The 18132-nt window shown below is 39.9% G+C and overlaps 1 protein-coding gene and 1 long non-coding RNA gene across 2 annotated transcripts; one reads left to right on the plus strand and one right to left on the minus strand.

Annotated features, from left to right (window-relative positions):
* Positions 1-1584: 1584 nt before the first annotated feature.
* LOC124275019 lies at positions 1585-13193 on the plus strand. Its single transcript, XM_046710502.1, is given in 7 exon segments — positions 1585-3151; positions 3865-3993; positions 4777-4898; positions 7503-7632; positions 8520-9083; positions 9086-11638; positions 13162-13193. Coding segments are annotated over 6 exon segments (3333 nt in total). The 5' UTR covers positions 1585-2064; the 3' UTR covers positions 10387-11638; positions 13162-13193.
* Positions 13194-13672: 479 nt separating this feature from the next.
* LOC124274969 lies at positions 13673-18132 on the minus strand. The gene is made up of 2 exons (XR_006898098.1): positions 17963-18132; positions 13673-14281 (listed from the first exon to the last, which is right to left on the minus strand). It is a non-coding gene; the product is annotated as an uncharacterized LOC124274969 (long non-coding RNA).

Raw genomic sequence — 18132 nt, forward strand, 5'->3', positions numbered from 1 at the left:
CGAGGAACAAGTTATCTCCCTTTGCATAGTCTAGCAAATGAAGGAAGTAGTTTACGAACCAACTGAGTGAGTGAGTGAGTTTAGATTTACGCCGCACTCAGCAATAGTCCAGTTATATGGTGGCGGTCTGTAAATAATCTAACTAAGATGCATAGCGTTCACTAACATCAGCGTTCATGTTTGTTAACGCTATGTATCTTAGCTATAAAAAATCGAGTCTGGACCAGTTATCAACAGCATGAGCATCGATCTGTGCAGTTGGGAACCGATGACATGTGTCAACCAAGTCAGCGAGCCTGACCACCCGATCCCGTTAGTGGCCTCTTACGACAAGCATAGGTTACTGAAGTTCAATATTCTAACCCGGTTCTTCATTGGTATTTTTCCAACCAAGTGTAAACGTGGAGGAAAAGGCTGGAGCAAAATATTAGGGTAGTGAGCACCTTGGTTTCAGGTGCAAGTGCATGTGAACGCTGGGTATCAGGCATAATATAATAATAATAAATGCATATTTATAGTGCGCCTATTCGACATCCTGGGGCATGCTCAAAGCGCCATGTACAGATAATTTACACGAGAGCATTTACAGCCGAGATTGTAAGTAATAAACTGATAACAGGTTTTAAGTCTGCACTTTAAAAATGTCAATTGTGTCAGAGCTTTTAATATGTGCCTGAATACTGAATAACACGCGGTCTGCCTTTAGAATCCCCCACCAAATATGCGCAGTGAAATCAAACATATTTGTATCTTTTTGCTTCAGAACATTGTTCACTTCACGGCTGTCCCTATTCTTAACCATGATGTTGCAATATTGTTGTACAATACACATGTGTTACACCGACTCGCTCGGTTGTGTTCCCATGACGACAGTGGTCAGGCTGGCCTGACTTTTTTAAGGCTTCAGTGCAGTGTTTGTTTACATCACAGAAATATACAAATTCATTTCACGGGGGACTTTAGGGGACGCTCACGGTGAAATGCTCGCTCTTATTTTTCACATAGAATAGGAAAGCCACCATTTTGGTTTCTCTACGATTGATTTTAGCTATCCTAAGTTGGTCATGAGCAACTTAGACTTTGAATCTTAACTTTACGATTGACTTAGGTAAGATTGGTTAGTGGAACGGTATGCCGATCGTAACGTCACGCTAAGATTGGGATTTTAGGGGTTTACGATTGGCATAGGGCTAAGATAGGTTAGTGGAACGGCACCCAGGGCACTATATGGCTGGAATATTTCCGACATTACTTACTGTTTTAAGTCACAGACAGCTGCAGATATCTGTGATGTTTGGACAAAGGCTGAGATATGTATCTGGCTGAAATTGATCTTTCATGTATGCCACTCTCATTCACCGATAATTTATATTGATGCAGCTCCAAATAAATACAAATAAGAGACGGTATATTCATACAAATAAATAAGATTCCAGAATGACAGTTTGTGTTTTCTTCATATGAAAGCTTTCATAATGTATGTCACAAATTGATGTTCATACATTGTAGAAAATATGTACGTGGTATGCTTGCAATATCAAATTCTAAAGTTACCTCCCTTTGTAAACTTGCAAAATGGCTGCCATCTCTCAAACAACGGGACGGTGCATCGTGTGTACCGTTATATAACGATAGTGCTCTATTACTATTGATGATATTTTCTCTTCTAAGATCGCACAAAGTACCCACAATTTCCATTATTTAGCACGATGCGACTAAGTGAACTAAGGATAGCATTTCCTCTTGCGTTCTTAGAATCCCTGGTACATGGGACCTCCGGCTCAAAGCAAAACACTAGACATTTCTCAGCCAGTGTCTCCAAATCCCGACGACATAAACATGATAGCCGTTCTCACTGTGACATCGATGCAAATTTTACAGACCTAATCGTGCAGCTATGCTTGAAATCAGAAACATTCAGTTGTGACAATAAATCGATCTCGTGCAATATCATAGACTGGGATGAAATTGTTGACAATGAAGCGAAAGGGAGAAAACGCAAGACTAAAAGTAAACAAATTTCAAAAGTTCGCAAACAGAAGACACTGAAGACGGAAAATGTGAATGAGTGTCAAGTTACTGAATCAGAGTGCAGTCGTTCTATCTCATTTTATCTCGAACAGAACATCTCTCCAAAGAGAAAATTGCTTGACACAGACAGAGAAACATGGTAAGAAACGTAGATTATCAGATGATGTCACAATTCTTCAAACGGATCTTGAAAACAGCTTGAAAAACAGTGACAATATATATCAAATGAACAATATTCATCGTGACAATAACTCTAACAGTGATTGTCACACAGATGGACATCGGGATGTCAACAAACATGACTCTGACAAATTGCAAAATGGATCCAAACTTCAATTTGAAGTAGATTGTGTGTCATATTCTACGAGTGAAAGCACTTCTTTATCAGGTGAGAGGACTAGAGAAACATCTTCAACTGGTATTCAACAGAAATCTGAAAATGTTGATGTTAGTGAAAATAGAACCACTGATAAGACTTACTTGCAAATATGTGAGGTCATACAGCATATTGATGTCGGTGATCTGAGAACAAACACAAGTGCAGACAGTTGTCCTGAACAATTAAAACCAGTTTCCTTAGGAAACATAGATTTGAAGGTGTCTATTAACTTCAACAAATGTGTTAACGGTAATGGAATTCTTAATACTGAAAAGGAATCATCCGCAAGCACACATAATACTTTAAATACTGAGATAAAAGGTGTGAAATCTAAAATAGCAAATGTGGAAAATGCGACATCAGAACCTCAAAGTAAAGTAATGGCATTGTTAAATCTGAAGAGAACACCTCAACAAAGTTGTCAACAAGTGAAAGACGTAAAGTCAACACTTCTGGTGGAAGAAGGGAAAACTCCATTGTTTTACATTCATGGTAAGAAAGCAGATGTGCAAACTTGTGTTTTGCTTGGTCCGTTTGTCTTGCAATCAAGTCCAGTTCCTCATTTGCGCTTGAGCATTGCGGGCGTAATAGGGCAACATGTTCCTAGTGAGTGGACCTGGAGAAAAGGATCAAGATGTCAACAAGTCAACAAGGATCAACAAGCAACACCATCCAGGAGACAACCACGGCGGCAGTCCAAGTCGGTGAAGAAAAGTCCAAAGAGTAGAAAGATTGAGTCAAGTGAGTTGTTTTTGGAAAACTATTGATACTGCTTACTCATTTCAGTAAACGGTGAATGCAGTATTCCAGCCATGTTATCATGGTCATGGGAACTTGTACATGATTTAGTGAGACTTGTGGTTGGCTTCATCAGCCATGATCCATATCTGAGGGTAATTGTGTAGACTCAACAATAGATTGTTTAATATTAGTGAGTAGTGAGAGGAAGCTCCATGGTCAGTATTACCTGACCATGCTGATACTGATATACAGGTCTAACCTTGTCAAATGTGTCAAGCAAGGTATATTTTAATCTCTTAATTATTGAGAGTATTTTTCTTTGTTTCATGACTGTGATAGTGTTTAGACTTAAGCATGGAAGTCAAGAGGTCCCTGTCATAACCACATTGTGGCATATTGAATAACTGAAACTTGAAGATACTGTTTGATGGTTACTTCTGTAAATCACTAAGATACTGTTTGATGGTTACTTCTGTAAATCACTACTAATAGTAGTTTGTCTCCCGCATACTTGAGAATAAATTTTTAATATGAATCCAACTGAAGTCTACAGTCATTTGGCAAGGTTAGATTGCCTCAGCTTGAAATTAAGCATTGTCCTGGGCTTTCATTAGATTCTATTTATATTTTGGATATCTGTATTTTGAAACAAGATAACATTATTTTTGGCAGTAAATGTTAGTCTTCCCTAATAGAATCAGCCCTATTTGCAGGTAAACAGTTGAGGCTGCCTGACATGGAGGATGGCGATCCCAGTGTGATGTATGCTGAAGAAGAGAAAGAGATTCCGCATCATGCAACCCGAACAGAGTTTCAACCTTGTAATTCAGGGGAGGAGAATGGTGAGTTGAATAATTTCTCTGATTAGCAACTTGAAGGGGCCCACTTGAAGGGATTTCTGTAGGATTTCAAAATAAGTGTCTTTGGCAGGCAATTTGGGAACAAGAACAGAGGTATTTTAGCACCATGTAGCACTGATTACATAAGCTGTTGCAGAGAATGCAGAAACAAGTCCATTAAGATATAGGTGAACAATAGTACCTTCACAGACTGCTTGTTTAATTGCTAATACCCAAAACCTGTAGACATTCATACAAACTCAGCAACATCATTAGCACAATACTGTGACTCAAACCCCACTGATTTTATTACCACTCGGTCAGGAAAAATTTAAGTCAGCTTGTATCTGTTGACTGGTGTTCTTTTGGCAAAAGGTATTGCTTGGTGGAGAGTACAAAATAATTTCCAAATTTTGTTAGCCAGTTAATAGTCCATAAAATGATTCACTAGCCCAAAATTTGAATGTAGACACAGGTTTCATAATGAAGCTGCTAATATGATGAACATTTTTATCAGGCCATAATCTTGCATGGTTTAAAAATGTATTATAACTTAACAAGTTGGAGAGAGTTATATTTTTACAAAATAACCCTATGAAAATTCACTAACCAGTCATGCCAGTGACTGTGGCGATTTACTGGCCCGACTGGATTTTTACTAGCCACGGACTAGCAGGCCAGTGGCTATTTCGCACACTGCTTGGTGAGCGAGTCAAATGCCATGGAGGTAAGCATTTCACAACTCATCTAGTAAGTGAACAGATGTAGGTGTCTTGTGTTCCTCAGGAGATGCAGACTTCCCAGCCGGTGCCGGATCATCAGACAGTGAGCAGTCTGGCCCTCCAGATCCGTCACAACAGGATGATCCATGCTCTGACAAACCTGCCACCTTGAAACCAACACACAAGGTTAGTAAAACTGAGTCAAAGACAAAGACAAGTAAAGCTGAGCAAAATACAGTGTTCATGAGTTTTGATTAGACCACGGACTAGAATCAACAAGTCAGGGCCCAGATTTTCGAAGCTCTCTTAGTGCTAAGATAGTCGTAAGTGCCATACATTAAATTAACTTACGACTATCTTAGCGTTAAGAGAGCTTCTAAAATCTAGGCCCTGAAATGTAATGCTCTTCCCATTGTTATATGGCTGAGATATTGCTGATGTTTTGTGAAGGTTTTTTTTTTTTACTCACTCCAGAGTTATCAAGCAATGTTTTATACTCTTTTCTGTATCATGGGGAGTCTGAGGGACCCAGTGGTTAATGTGAGAGATCACAGAACAGAGATACAATGTACATCCATTAGGCACATTAGGCCCCATGCCCGAAGGTTTCACCAATGGTGTGAACATCTAAGACCGGCGTCAGTTCTGGCTTTCCTCCCACATTTACCAAGCATACTGTGATATAACTGGAATACTGGAAACAGGGTTTTACATGATCCATGATTCCTGCGTATTTGACACAACAATTTCCTAAAAAGACTGTCAAAATATTATCATGCGTGTCAAGATTGACGCACATTTCATGAGTGACCTTCTGAATTCAGTTCATTAAAATTGATTTGATAACAAACAATGATAGTTTTTGCTTTATTGCAAACTGCGTTGAAAACGCTAGTGTTATTAACATAAAGTATGTCATTCACTATATATTTAGAGTATGTTTTGGTATTTAAGCATGACTGGTCCAGCAAAGAAACAGTGGTGGCTTGACTTGTTTTTCAGTAATGAAAGCGAGAAAAACAAATCTCCTGATGTTTCTAATGATGAGGCAAATAAATCAAGCACTAAAACCAACTGCAAAACATCAAAATCAATCACAAGGGTATTTTGTGATGATTGGCTATCGCTTAACACCTGGCTAAAATATGACAGTGTCAATAAAATCATGGCCTGTGATATGTGCTTTCGGGCCGAAAAATAAACCGAATCCATTTACATTTGCTAGTCAGAATTTTCAGAAGTCCGAGAGACATCAAGCTTCTAAAGATCACAAATTCACCAAATGCAACAGCATTTCAGCATATCTGTCAAACATGTAGATAAGGCAGACAAAGGTCATCGTAGTGACCAGACTGATGGTCACATTAAACAAATGTGCACTGTTGATGTCATGACTCAAGAAATTTACCTGCTGATACTTTTAAAGATTTGATGAATGTACAAGTTATCAAATGGTGTAGAACACTGCGCTAACTTTAAAAGAAATGCTTGTGTCCTTGGGGAAATGGAGGAAACGATCTTTCATATTATGGAAGAACAGCAATTTGAAGCCATAAAGAGTAGTCCATACATTGGCCTTATGATGGATGACACCTGTGACATCACCATGGAAACAAAACTCCGCACAATTAATGGGTACTATAAGGACAAGTTTATGCTAGTTATATTGATGGTGAACTCTTTGGGTAAAATTACATGCACATTTATTGAAGCACGACGTAAAACCAATTTCTAATCATATACATGGCAATACAACACAGAGCAACAAAAAACTTTGCAAAACTCTTGCTTTCGGATTTACACAAATAAATATTACACTAAACTTTTCATGACTCCCAAATATGGAAAATGACTCCCAAAATTAAATGCTGTGAGTCACCATGACTCCCATTTTCAAAGTCTGTGTAAAACCCTGTTGTAAATGTGGCTCCTCTCACTCACTCCTACTCCTAGTGGCCTGTGCAAGGGAACACGTACTGATAGATATTAATGATTCTGACCCTGTCCTTCACTGAAACATGTTGGACCTCCTCAGGCTAACTAGTGTGAAGTAGGGTAGGCTAGTGGTTAGTGAGTTCAATTACGAACATGTATCAAGCACTCTCTGATTCTGCGTTGCTCATGAATAAATCAATGTGTGAATGCAATATCTGGTGTCCTGCTCTGACATTGATGAAAAGTTGCTAAAAGCAGAGAAAAACAATTGTCATACTCTCTCTCACCCTAAGCAAATGAATTTGTTTATAATTTGTTCTGTTTGGCCAAAGATGATAAAGTACAACTGTGTATAGCAATCCATTGAGAATGGGTAATAATGTTAGCACTTTCATCACACACCGAGTGTATGGAATCTAGCTTGAAGTAAGTACACATGTATACATTACAAGTTCAGAACAGGCAGTTTGACTTTCAATTTGACAATCTGAATGCCAGGTTAATGAGTCCATGTTTTTGTATTCCCTTCTTTTGTGTGGAGTCTTGAGCTTCCTACAGACCAGAGTGTTTCTGTACACCTAAAAATGAAGTTCTGGCATTATGCTGTATAGGTTTCTTTGTCATGAACTATTTTCAAGACCTTTAGAACATTGGCATCAGGGGAGGATCCAGGATGTTGGAGAAGAGGGGTTTGGGGATGAGGTGTGTGCACATAAATCATGAAGTCCAAAGGTTAGGGGTAAATGCTCCTCTGTGAAAATTGTTTTGGTGTGAGTGTGTGCGTGAGTGCGCACGCACACACACCCTCTGGAATCGCCCCTGGGCATTGAACTAGTTTGAAAAATCCATTTCCAGAAATCTAGCAGCAAGAGTGAGGAGTCTTCAGACTGTGTGGCGCTGAACACGGAGAAGGAAAGATGTTGGGCTGAACAAGATGGCGCTGGGAGTGAACAGAATGGTGCTGGTGATGGACAGGATGAACCAGGTGAGATGGTTGGCAGATGTCACCTGTGCGGAAAACCTACAGATACATGAAAATGTTTCTTTCTTGTAACATAAATACATACAGATGCACTGTTAATGAAGAAAAACTCTGCTAATTTCCATAATGTTGCATTAGGGCTCTAACATCATCTACTCAGATGATCTTTGTGTCTGTATTACTGGGTTTTATCTGGACTTGCTAGAAGCCAATAAGCCCAATATCTGTAGCGAGTGACGGTAAAACATTTGTGAGTTCATGCTGACATGTATTTCACTAATAACATGACCAGTATGAATGAAGAGGCTTTAATGCTTAGTTTCAAACTATCCCATAGAATGCAGTGTAGGAAATCATTGTTACAAAACATCTGTATTAGGAATGCAATGAATACACTATGAGGCAAATATGATATGTTTTTCAAATAGATAGTAACGAATACAAATAATTATTCATGAATACATTATACTTAATACCAATAAATAAAACTTAAAAACCCTGTCAGATAATTGCTAAAGTTGAAACATTTTAATGATATTTTCTGTAAAGGAAAGAATACAATACACTGCTTATAGCCTGATGACAGTGCTGTAAGGGGCCTTGGTAAAATAACACAAGTTAAGCTATCTCACTCAGATAACAAACAAACTAGTTGTTCCAAGTACAAACGTTCTGTTAAAAATATTTGTAAATATTTGATTCTAGTGACCACAAAATTAATAATGAATTGAATTCATGAAGGGATACAGCTTGATTTACTGAATACACTAGTCAATCGTAACAGGGGTAATCTGTATGTAGAAAACCAAGAATAACATAACAAAAAATGTTAGCCTGCCAGGGGTAGTTAGTTTGAAATCTTAGATAAATCTTTGTGTTATACTTCATAGATGCTGAGAAGGAGATGGCAGAGGTTGAAACAACCTCTGAAACGACCAAGAGGGAGATCGGCCCAAAGAGCCCCACTAAACATAAGCAGAAGAAAAAGAAGAAGAAACTGTCCAAGAGAGGCATAGATGCAATGTACAAACGGCTGGAGAGCTACTGCATAAAGATAGTGCCCGAGGTTGGCTCAGATTTGTGGGGTCCTGTCTCCGATCCAGCACAGATACAGACCAGTTGTAAGTTCTGCACAAAGTCCTTTCCTGATCCGCTTCTTCTGGCTGATCACACACGGAACATACACAAAAGCCAGCCCCAATACATGGACTTTGTGAGAGAGAATCGGTGCAAGATGAAGCTAAAATGCAATTTGTGTGTGGAAGATAGATTCTATGGCAGATGGGAAAGTTTCGGTCAACACATGCGAGACATCCACACAGAAAAGTTGATTGGAGAGTCTGTTAAAAAGATAAAATGTACTCTCTGTGATAAGACCTGGGTGAATCAGAATAAGTATGATCGTCATCTCAAAGCAGCTCATGGAAGTGAACGCTACCTCTGCCACCTTTGCCCGCAACATTCAAGTGGGAGTCTTCTCTGCAGTGCCACATCAAGGGAATCCATGAAAAAGAAATGGATCATAGTTGTGAGATTTGTGGGGCAACATTTTCTCGGAAGTCGTACGTGAAGAATCACATTCGGAAGACCCATAGTGAGAAAGGTCATGGGGGTGTGAGAAGGTCACGTGGCATCCATTGCTCGCTCTGTGACCTCAGGCTGGATAAGAAGAAGGACATCACTAAACATCTCATTGAAGTTCATCAGATGGACAGAATGTGTAAGACGTGCAAAGTGAAGTTTGACACTGACGAGGAGATGGATAAGCATACCAGAGACTTCCATGGTAATGCCCTGTGTCAACACTGTCCATACTGTGGCTCAGGGTTCCAGGCTCGGGACAACATGCTGAGACATATTGCCAAGGATCACCTAAAGATCATGCAACCGAAATGCCCGCTCTGTGAAAAGCAGTTTGACTACAACACAGATCTGAGATTCCATCTGAAGAAGGACCACAGCTACGGGGACCAGGATCATACATATGGCCAAGCCGAAAGTCTCAAGTCCATCGCGATACTCAAGTGTGAACACTGTGATAAGCCATTCTTCTGGGTGATGGGAATGATCAATCACATCCTGGCAAGTCACATGGACAAATTTCCACACGAGTGTAAGGAGTGTCGACAGAGGTTTCTGGAGGCCTCCTCTCTGCAGCATCACATGGCCTTCCGACATATGACAATTACACAGGGCAGGGGGCATGGGTCAGGGAGAAGAGAGGGCAGTGGGGGCAAGAAGCATGATGGCAAGGAGAAGGTGCTGAAGATGCCAAGACAGGATCTTCACGAGGACCTGCTTCAGAAAGGCAGAGCAGTGAAAGAAGGTAGAGCTTTAAGTTTGTTGACAGGGAAAGAAATGCCAGTGAAAGCAAGAGATAGCAGTGTCAAGGTCATTTCTGAAAACGTGTTTCCTGCGCAAGATGGTGCAGTCCCTGTGTCTGTTCCTGTGTCCGTTCCGGACATCCATGGAGGTTTTATGTCAGGCCAGATGGATAGGAGATCTGCTGCTTACTCTTCTGCGGAAAGGTGGACCTATCCGACCAACCAATGGACAGCTCCTATCCAGCAGCCTCACATGGCTAGTTTGACTGGACAGGACTTCTTGAACAGTGATGCTGTTGTCCGGCCAGAGGAGACGTTGTACCATGTGATGAGCTATGCCGGTGACAACCAAGACGTTCGTGCTGATCCGGTCTGGAATGAGGACTCAGCTTCCAGGGATCAGAGAAGATCACGCAGTTCCAGTCACTTCTGATCATGTTACTACGATCAGATCTGATCATGTGTCTGTGCGTTCTATAGATCAGATACCTTTAAGCACCACAGAACATGTAAATGTACAGAACACAGAACAAGTTCCTGCGCGAACCTCTCAATATGTACCGATACGTCCCAAAGTACCAAGTAACCTGTACCCAGAGCACAGTAACAGGAGACCTGGCAGACTGCCTGCCACCCAGCGAATTGTAATGGCAGCCAATGAACGAGCTCGTATGCAAGCAGCCGTTGATCGAGGTATTGTCCAGGGAACTTCTGATAGGGTCTTACTGCAAGGAGTGACAGACCAAAGACTCGTCCATGGACCTGCTGACCGGATTGTTGTTCCTGGGACAGGTGATCGGGGATTGTTCCTGGGGCAGCTGTTCATGCTGGTGTCCATGGCAGTGGGGGGGATGGGCAGGTGATCACTGCAGACAATCTCATCGGGTTGTTGTCCGAGTTCAATTCACAGCAACAGAGCAATCCATATTTTCAGACACAGTTCTTTTGATCCATGTTATCACCTGTTTGAATGCAGAGATCAATGCTCATGTTGTTGATCATTGCAGACTGCTTATAGCTAGAATATTCCTGAGTGCAGAGTTAAACAACAAACAAACAAACAAACATCTGTTTAAATGGAAGAACCCAGATGTGAACATAGTTCATTCTTTAGATAGAGGTGATGTCAGAAGTGTTTTCAGGATCTACAATGTTCCCATGAAGATCTGGGTTAGATTTGGTCTTCAGTGACCCATGCTTGTCAGTAAGAGGCGACTAACAGGATCAGGTGGTCAGGCTGATTGATGCTCAGGATGTTCATCACTGGATTGTCTGGTCCAGACTTGATTATTTACAGACCGACGCCACATAGCTGGAATATTGCTGAGTGCAGCGTTAACAACACAACAAATCAAGGATCTACACCGTGATACATGTTGGCAGTACTGATTATACTAAACTGGTGCATACTTGCTTAATTGCTTGTTGTAGCCTTTTCTTACCCTTATTTAGTGTTGCTTGTAGTCCATATATATAAATAAATTTTCATTGTTTATTAATATTTATTTTGTTAGTGGTTTTGTTATGATGTTAAGAACATATTTTCACATTAAGTTTTTGTTGCAAGTGAATCATTTTTGTTTGCCTTTGCTTTAGTCAATAAGAAATCGTTTGCACCTTTTGTACCTGTATATATTTAATATGATACTAAGGCCCTTAGTGTACACTTCTGTGTGAGTTATGGGGTGTTCTCACAGAGGAAAGATTCCCGTGAAGATCTGGGTTAGAAATTGATCTTGGTTGACAGATGTCATCCTATCCCAATTGCGTAGATTGATGCTCATGCTGTTGATCACTGGACTCACTGGTCCAGACTCGATTAATTACAGATTGCCGCCATATGCATGTAGCTGGAATATTGCTTACTGTGGCGTTAAACAGCAAATCAACCAACCAACCGCTGAAGAAAGATAGGCTACCCATGAATAGCATCCTTGTCATTACTCAAGAAGGGGTACAGTATTTTCATTTGTTTGTGTTAAACTCCATAAGCTTCAGATATGCAGAAGTTACACACATAGCAATATGCACTATATGTCAACCATCGTATTTCAGATGTGCAGACTGATATCAGTGGATATCAGGGCTCCAGATAATTTTTCAACATCAGGAGTACGTACTCCTTATTGTTTCAATATAGGAGTACTGGAAAAACTTAAAGAGTACATTTAGAGTACTGAATGGACTTTAATGGCATATCAGTAATGTACTGTTTCGTTTCATATATGCACCACAACATTGCTAGTCTCGTGTAAACAGGTCAATAAACAATAAAAAAAATACTTTTTTCAGATAAATACGTCTGTAAATGATTCTAAGACCTTACACTATTGCTGTGGTGCGTATCTGCTACGTTTCCTAAATTATTTCCTACCGTAATCGTGCATATCTGTTAGCCGTACATACGCCGATACGGCCCTTGTCTGGAGCCCTGGGATATAGTGGGAATACCAGTGTATATGTACGAACCCTTTGCAGTGAAGTGGATATTTTTAACCAATGAATCTAGGTTAGGGATTGATAAGGACTTGCTCAGACGTGATACTCAGCAGTAATTCCAAGAAATCTGACATTTTCTATTAAACATTTTTATGTAATTTCATTTCTAACAGCATAAAAATGTTTAGTTGTTTTATTATCAAACGAAAAGAGTTATTTTCGTCAACTGCACCAAAGTACAAATCACTTTGTTAACTTTATATGATAGAGGCTGATTGTATGTAAACAGTATGTAGCTGAGTAAGGACATGAAATAGATTAGAGAGCATTCAAAATGTGTTGAAGTCTCATGTATACAGGGTGAATTTGACAAGAATTCTTATTTGTTTGTTATTTATGTCAAAACGTAAGTTACAGGTAATTCTTGATATTTGACATGCCCAGTTTGTTTCATGAATAATTTTATATTATTTTTTTTGGTCTTGAGAACATTAAAAAAATGCTTTCACATGCATATGTCTGTGCTAAAAGAGAATTGGTCCTATGTAAGTATGTTTGGTTTGTGCTGTCCATGAATCACACCACTATTATTTTTGTATCTAATTCTAGTAGAGCTTTTAAGGCAGATGTGTTTTAGATCTGGCCGAGGGAATGACAAAACTACAAGTGGTCACTTTGCTCCAGATGCATCTAGATTACTATATGTTGATTTAGTGACAAAACCAATATATGTTGTCATCATTTATACAGACATGGTAAATGGACTCAGAGCTCCAGATAAGATTTAGCTCATGTGGGTACTGGACCCACTGTATTTTTTTTTGGAGTGGGTATTATGAATGTTGAGTGGGTATTTCAATTTTCGTTACCCACTGCTTTCAGATATGTGCGTATTTCAATCATTTTACTCACCAAAGTATTATGTCATTGAGTAAGTTTACTAAGCAGGTATGTTCTGCCTTATGTCATACCTAATCAAAACCAACTTAAATATAATGGAAATCACTCATCCTACACTGACAGTACAACTTGATAGCAATCGATGTCATTTTCATTACGCAAGCGATTTTTATAAATATATTCCGTACACATTTGTTTTACACTTTTTTGCGTATCTAACATTTTAAATGCGTAATTGGTACGCAACAATTATTTTTCAATGCGTAAATGGGAATTTTCTATGCGTATTTTACCCGGATACGCAGCTTATCTGGGCCTCTGAATGGGCATTTCTGAGGTTTTACGTTCATATTCAGCTGTACATCAAATTTGTTGCAATCTTTTTAGTATTGTATCTAGCATGGATACAATAAGTATACCATAAGTATATACCAAGGCCGGCACAGATTAACGTGTGTAGTTCTTGTCACGTCAAAACTGTTGCATCTGAAGGTGGACACTGAAAATAAACAACCTATGTGAATAAATACATTGTTGTGTTATGACAAACCCAATGATATACAAGACAAGTTTATTTTGATCACATGGAGAACTGACTTTCAGTAATAACGCATTTTCTGAAGTTGTCTCAGTACTCTTACCCGTCTGCCAGCAGAAATTGCTCAACATCGAGCGCGAGCGTCTCGCCTGGGTGCAATACACGGGAGATAACTCCGTCAACACTAAAGAGCGACTTGCGCGTGAATGGTGGCTCGCCTTTTCCTAGCAGTTCTTTTATTTGAGAGGAAGCTTTTTGTATTATGATGAAATCGTCTTCAATTTTGGAAAAATCCGCTGTCAGCTGGTAACACTCAAGTTGTAAACATCTGCTTTTGTAAATTAGTTCTACAACCTTTTCTTTGGCCGTTTGAAAATCTTTTAAAACCGTCGGTCTTGACTTTCGTTTCTTGCTTTTGGGCGGATCGGGAGGATTATCAGATGGTCGGATTCTACAAAAAGTTAGATTTGGTTGTAGTGTCGTCAGGAATGGGCAAAATAATTCAGAATATCTTTTTGGGAATGTTGCTGTGCCGTAAATACTTGAACGGATGCGTACCTTATGTAAGGTGAGGTGAGGTGAGGTGAGGTGAAATTGGGTTTAACGTCGTGCTTGAGAATATTTCGCTCATATGACGACGTGCATGCGTGTGTATGTGTATGTGCGGCTGCTTGTACTAGCCCGAGACTTAAGCTGGTTTTATAGTGCTAGCTCGCTGAGATACCATGCCGCAGTGAAGCATGAATACCCCACTCAGACACATTATACTGACTCCGAGCCGGCCAGTCCTTGTTGTACCCATTAATGCCGAGCGCCAGGCAGGAACCAACAAGTACCATATTTTAACGTCTTTTGGTATGACGCGGTCGGGGATCGAACCCGCGACCTTCCGCTCTCCGGGCGGACGCTCTAACCACTACACCGCGGAGGCGGCCGCGTACCTTATGTAATCACTTGTAGTAAATAATCACCGAAAAATCGCCTACATTTTCTTAAGTCTGGGTTTGGGAGTTACGACCACCTTAGCACCAAGATCGCTTTGAACTTTGAACAACGACACCATGGTGAAACGTTTAGGTGAAAATGAGACGTTCTAAATTAAGTTGAAATAGATTTTATTCAATATTTTTACAACTAGGCGTTGGGGGTTCTTCCCCTTTATGATTATAAAGTTGGGTGTCAGGATTTCCAAAGAACTTTACATTAGAAGAGACAGCTGTAGAAGGATCTGGTCACTGCACAGGATCAAATCACTCCCGCCAGGATCATATTACTCCTCCCCATTTGCAGGATGAAACCACCCCCAGGGTAGAATCACTCCCATTATACTTCCTGTATATATAATATGGACAAGATATATACAACCTAATCACCGTCCCAACCGAACTTGTTACTTATCCAAACCTTGCTAGTGATTATACATGTACGTATACAGGTTGAAAATTTATACCTCATGATTTAGGAAAAGCCATTAACTTGTTCAAAAGCTGTAATGAATATGCGCGATAAAATATGCACTGAATATTACAAGAAGGTAGTAATGAAACACATTTGAGAGAATGGATATTTGTACAGTACAACCAGAAATTATTGAGAATTTAAAGATTGTAATTTTTAAAATTTTTTCACTCATTACTCACGTATTAAATGTGAATATTACCAGAACATAACTCCAGATTCAAAGACAGGTGAACAGTTAGTACTTTGTCAAGTCACCATCGGCAGCAATGCAGGCTTCAATGCGGCGGGGCATACTGCTGATCAAAGAAGTTAGAAAGTCGTGGTCCATGCTGTCCCAATATCGGACCACCTCTTCTTTCATTTCAGCAATATTTGTCAGATTTTTCTTATTGGCACTTTCCTTCATAAGTCCCCAAACATTTTCTATTGGATTTAGCTCAGGGCTATAACATGGCCAATCTAATAATGTCATATTTTGGGTCCGAAACCAGGCCTGTGAATGCTTTGAACGATGTTTTGGGTCGTTGTCTTGCTGGAAAATCAAAGAAATTCCATAGAACACGTGAGCAGATGGAAGTACATGTCCCTCGAGAATATCTGTGTACCACTCACTGTTCATATTCCCTTCAAATACACAGAGGGGCGTTGCCCCTAACACAGATATGCCACCCCACTCGTTACATTTCGGACTGTACTTTGGGCGCTGATACAAAAGGTTTTTCAGTTTGTTTGGTCCAGAATTTCAGTGTATTAGGAAACAGCCACACAGAACTTTCATCTGAGAAAATCACATTGTCCCAGTTACAATTTCTATTCTGTAAGCACCAGTTCAACCTTCGCTCCTTTTGTTCAGGTTTCATGATCGGTGATGGAATTCCTCGACTTTTCTGTCAACCCATTGCATGCAGCTCAGTTCTAATTGTCTTCTTACAGACAGCCACAGTTCCTCTATCAATCATATCCAGCCTTAAATTTTCTAAACTCCTTCGTTTGTTTTTAGAAACAAGAATACCAAGCCGCCGCCTGTCAATTTTCTGGGCCTACCTGTGCCTCCCTGGTGCTCATTGCCATATCCATTTGCAATATTTTTCAAAACACGATAACCAGTGGACAAAGGGATGCCTGTTCTACTTGAAATCACTTTAGCTGTCTGATGTCCTTGTTATAATACTCTAAGATCAACTTCCTCTTCTCTAAATCATCTATACTGTGGATCACTGAAAATGTCGTCTGCTAGCAAGTAAACAAAGGGGGATAACTCTTCACAAACTAATGATAAAGGATTAACGGAGTTGTCTCTCTTGAATGAAACCAAGCACTTGATAGCTGGTCAAGGTTGTTTATACTAGAAATCCAATTAAACATATTCCTAAAATTCTCAATAATTTCTGGTCATACTATATATGGCCACTAGTCATCGATTACGATTGGTTATGATTAACAATATGGTGATACTTGGTAACTGCACTTCCGATCCTGACCGCCTCCGTGGTGTAGTGGGTAGAGCGTCCGCCCGGAGAGCGGAAGGTCGCGGGTTCGATCCCCGACCGCGTCATACCAAAAGACCTTAAAATATGGTACTTGTTGGTCCCTGTCTGGCGCTCGGCATTAATGGGTACAACAAGGACTGGTCGGCTCGGAGTCAGTATAATGTGTTTGAGTGGGGTATTCATGCTTCACTGCGGCATGGTATCTCAGTGAGCTAGCACTATAAAACCAGCTTCAGTCTGGGCTAGTACAAGCAGTCGCACATACACATACACACGCATGCACGTATGAGCGAAATATTCTCAAGCACGACGTTAAACCCAATTTCACCTCACCTCACTTCCGATCCTTGTTATCAATGGCTACTACTCCGAACTGTTTTTCAAACTATTTCAAAGTATCCTATGTATCTACCCCCATCTTTTTAAGTATAATCTTAACATACATTAATATTCAATGCTCATCAAGTTTCTGTGTTATTGCTTCCTACAACTATATAATACCGTGGCGTACTACTTTGATAATGATATCTATGACATTAATCCAGATAAACGTACATATACATTGTATAAAGTTATTTACGATGAATTGATTTGAGAAAATAGGCGACTAGTATCACTTTTCTCTTTCGGGAACTGCATTCGTTTTGCAAAGGTTATTTGAAAAAGAACCCCGTTTGCAGCAATGTATTTCTTATAAGGAAAATATGATTCGTCAACATATGAATACTACTCCCATCCACACCATATATAGACACAATACGATGGTAACACCCCTGTTGATAATTACATGTAATGTGGCCTGTTGTACCACACTTCTATTTCACTATTTCCAAAAGCATAAAATAGATTTTGTTTACCAGAGAGTGATGTTATCCTTAAGGACATTAATTTCATCCTGAAAGGAGTGTTTGACCTTGAGAGGGGAGTAATTCGATCCTTGAATAATTGGAGTGGATTATATCACTCTAGAGTGATTCTATCCTAGGACGGACCCTCCCAAGAGTGAAATTTAGGGGTAGTGATTTAATCCTGCCTCGCAGGCAAACGTACCGTCCCAGAAGAATAGTTTCAACAATCAAAGTCCACACCTGTGAACATTTGAGTAGTCGGATCCCTACGCCAAATAATTACTAAGAATGTTGGCTGCGAACAGACCAATGCGTGTCATGGTTTGAACTTACCTATCATTAATGTCTGTGATGCTCACATCCCAATGAACCCTTTTCTTCCGCTCGCTGTTTATGTACATTGTGTATCACTGTGTGAAATGATCGGACGTAAAATTAATCCAAATAAAGTCCGAACTTCTCAGAGACGTGCGACACGGTAATAAGACGTGTGTGGCAAGTTA

Source organism: Haliotis rubra, unplaced genomic scaffold, assembly GCF_003918875.1.
Source record: "Haliotis rubra isolate DU_JTF1 unplaced genomic scaffold, ASM391887v1 Scf197, whole genome shotgun sequence".
NCBI lineage: Eukaryota > Metazoa > Mollusca > Gastropoda > Lepetellida > Haliotidae > Haliotis > Haliotis rubra.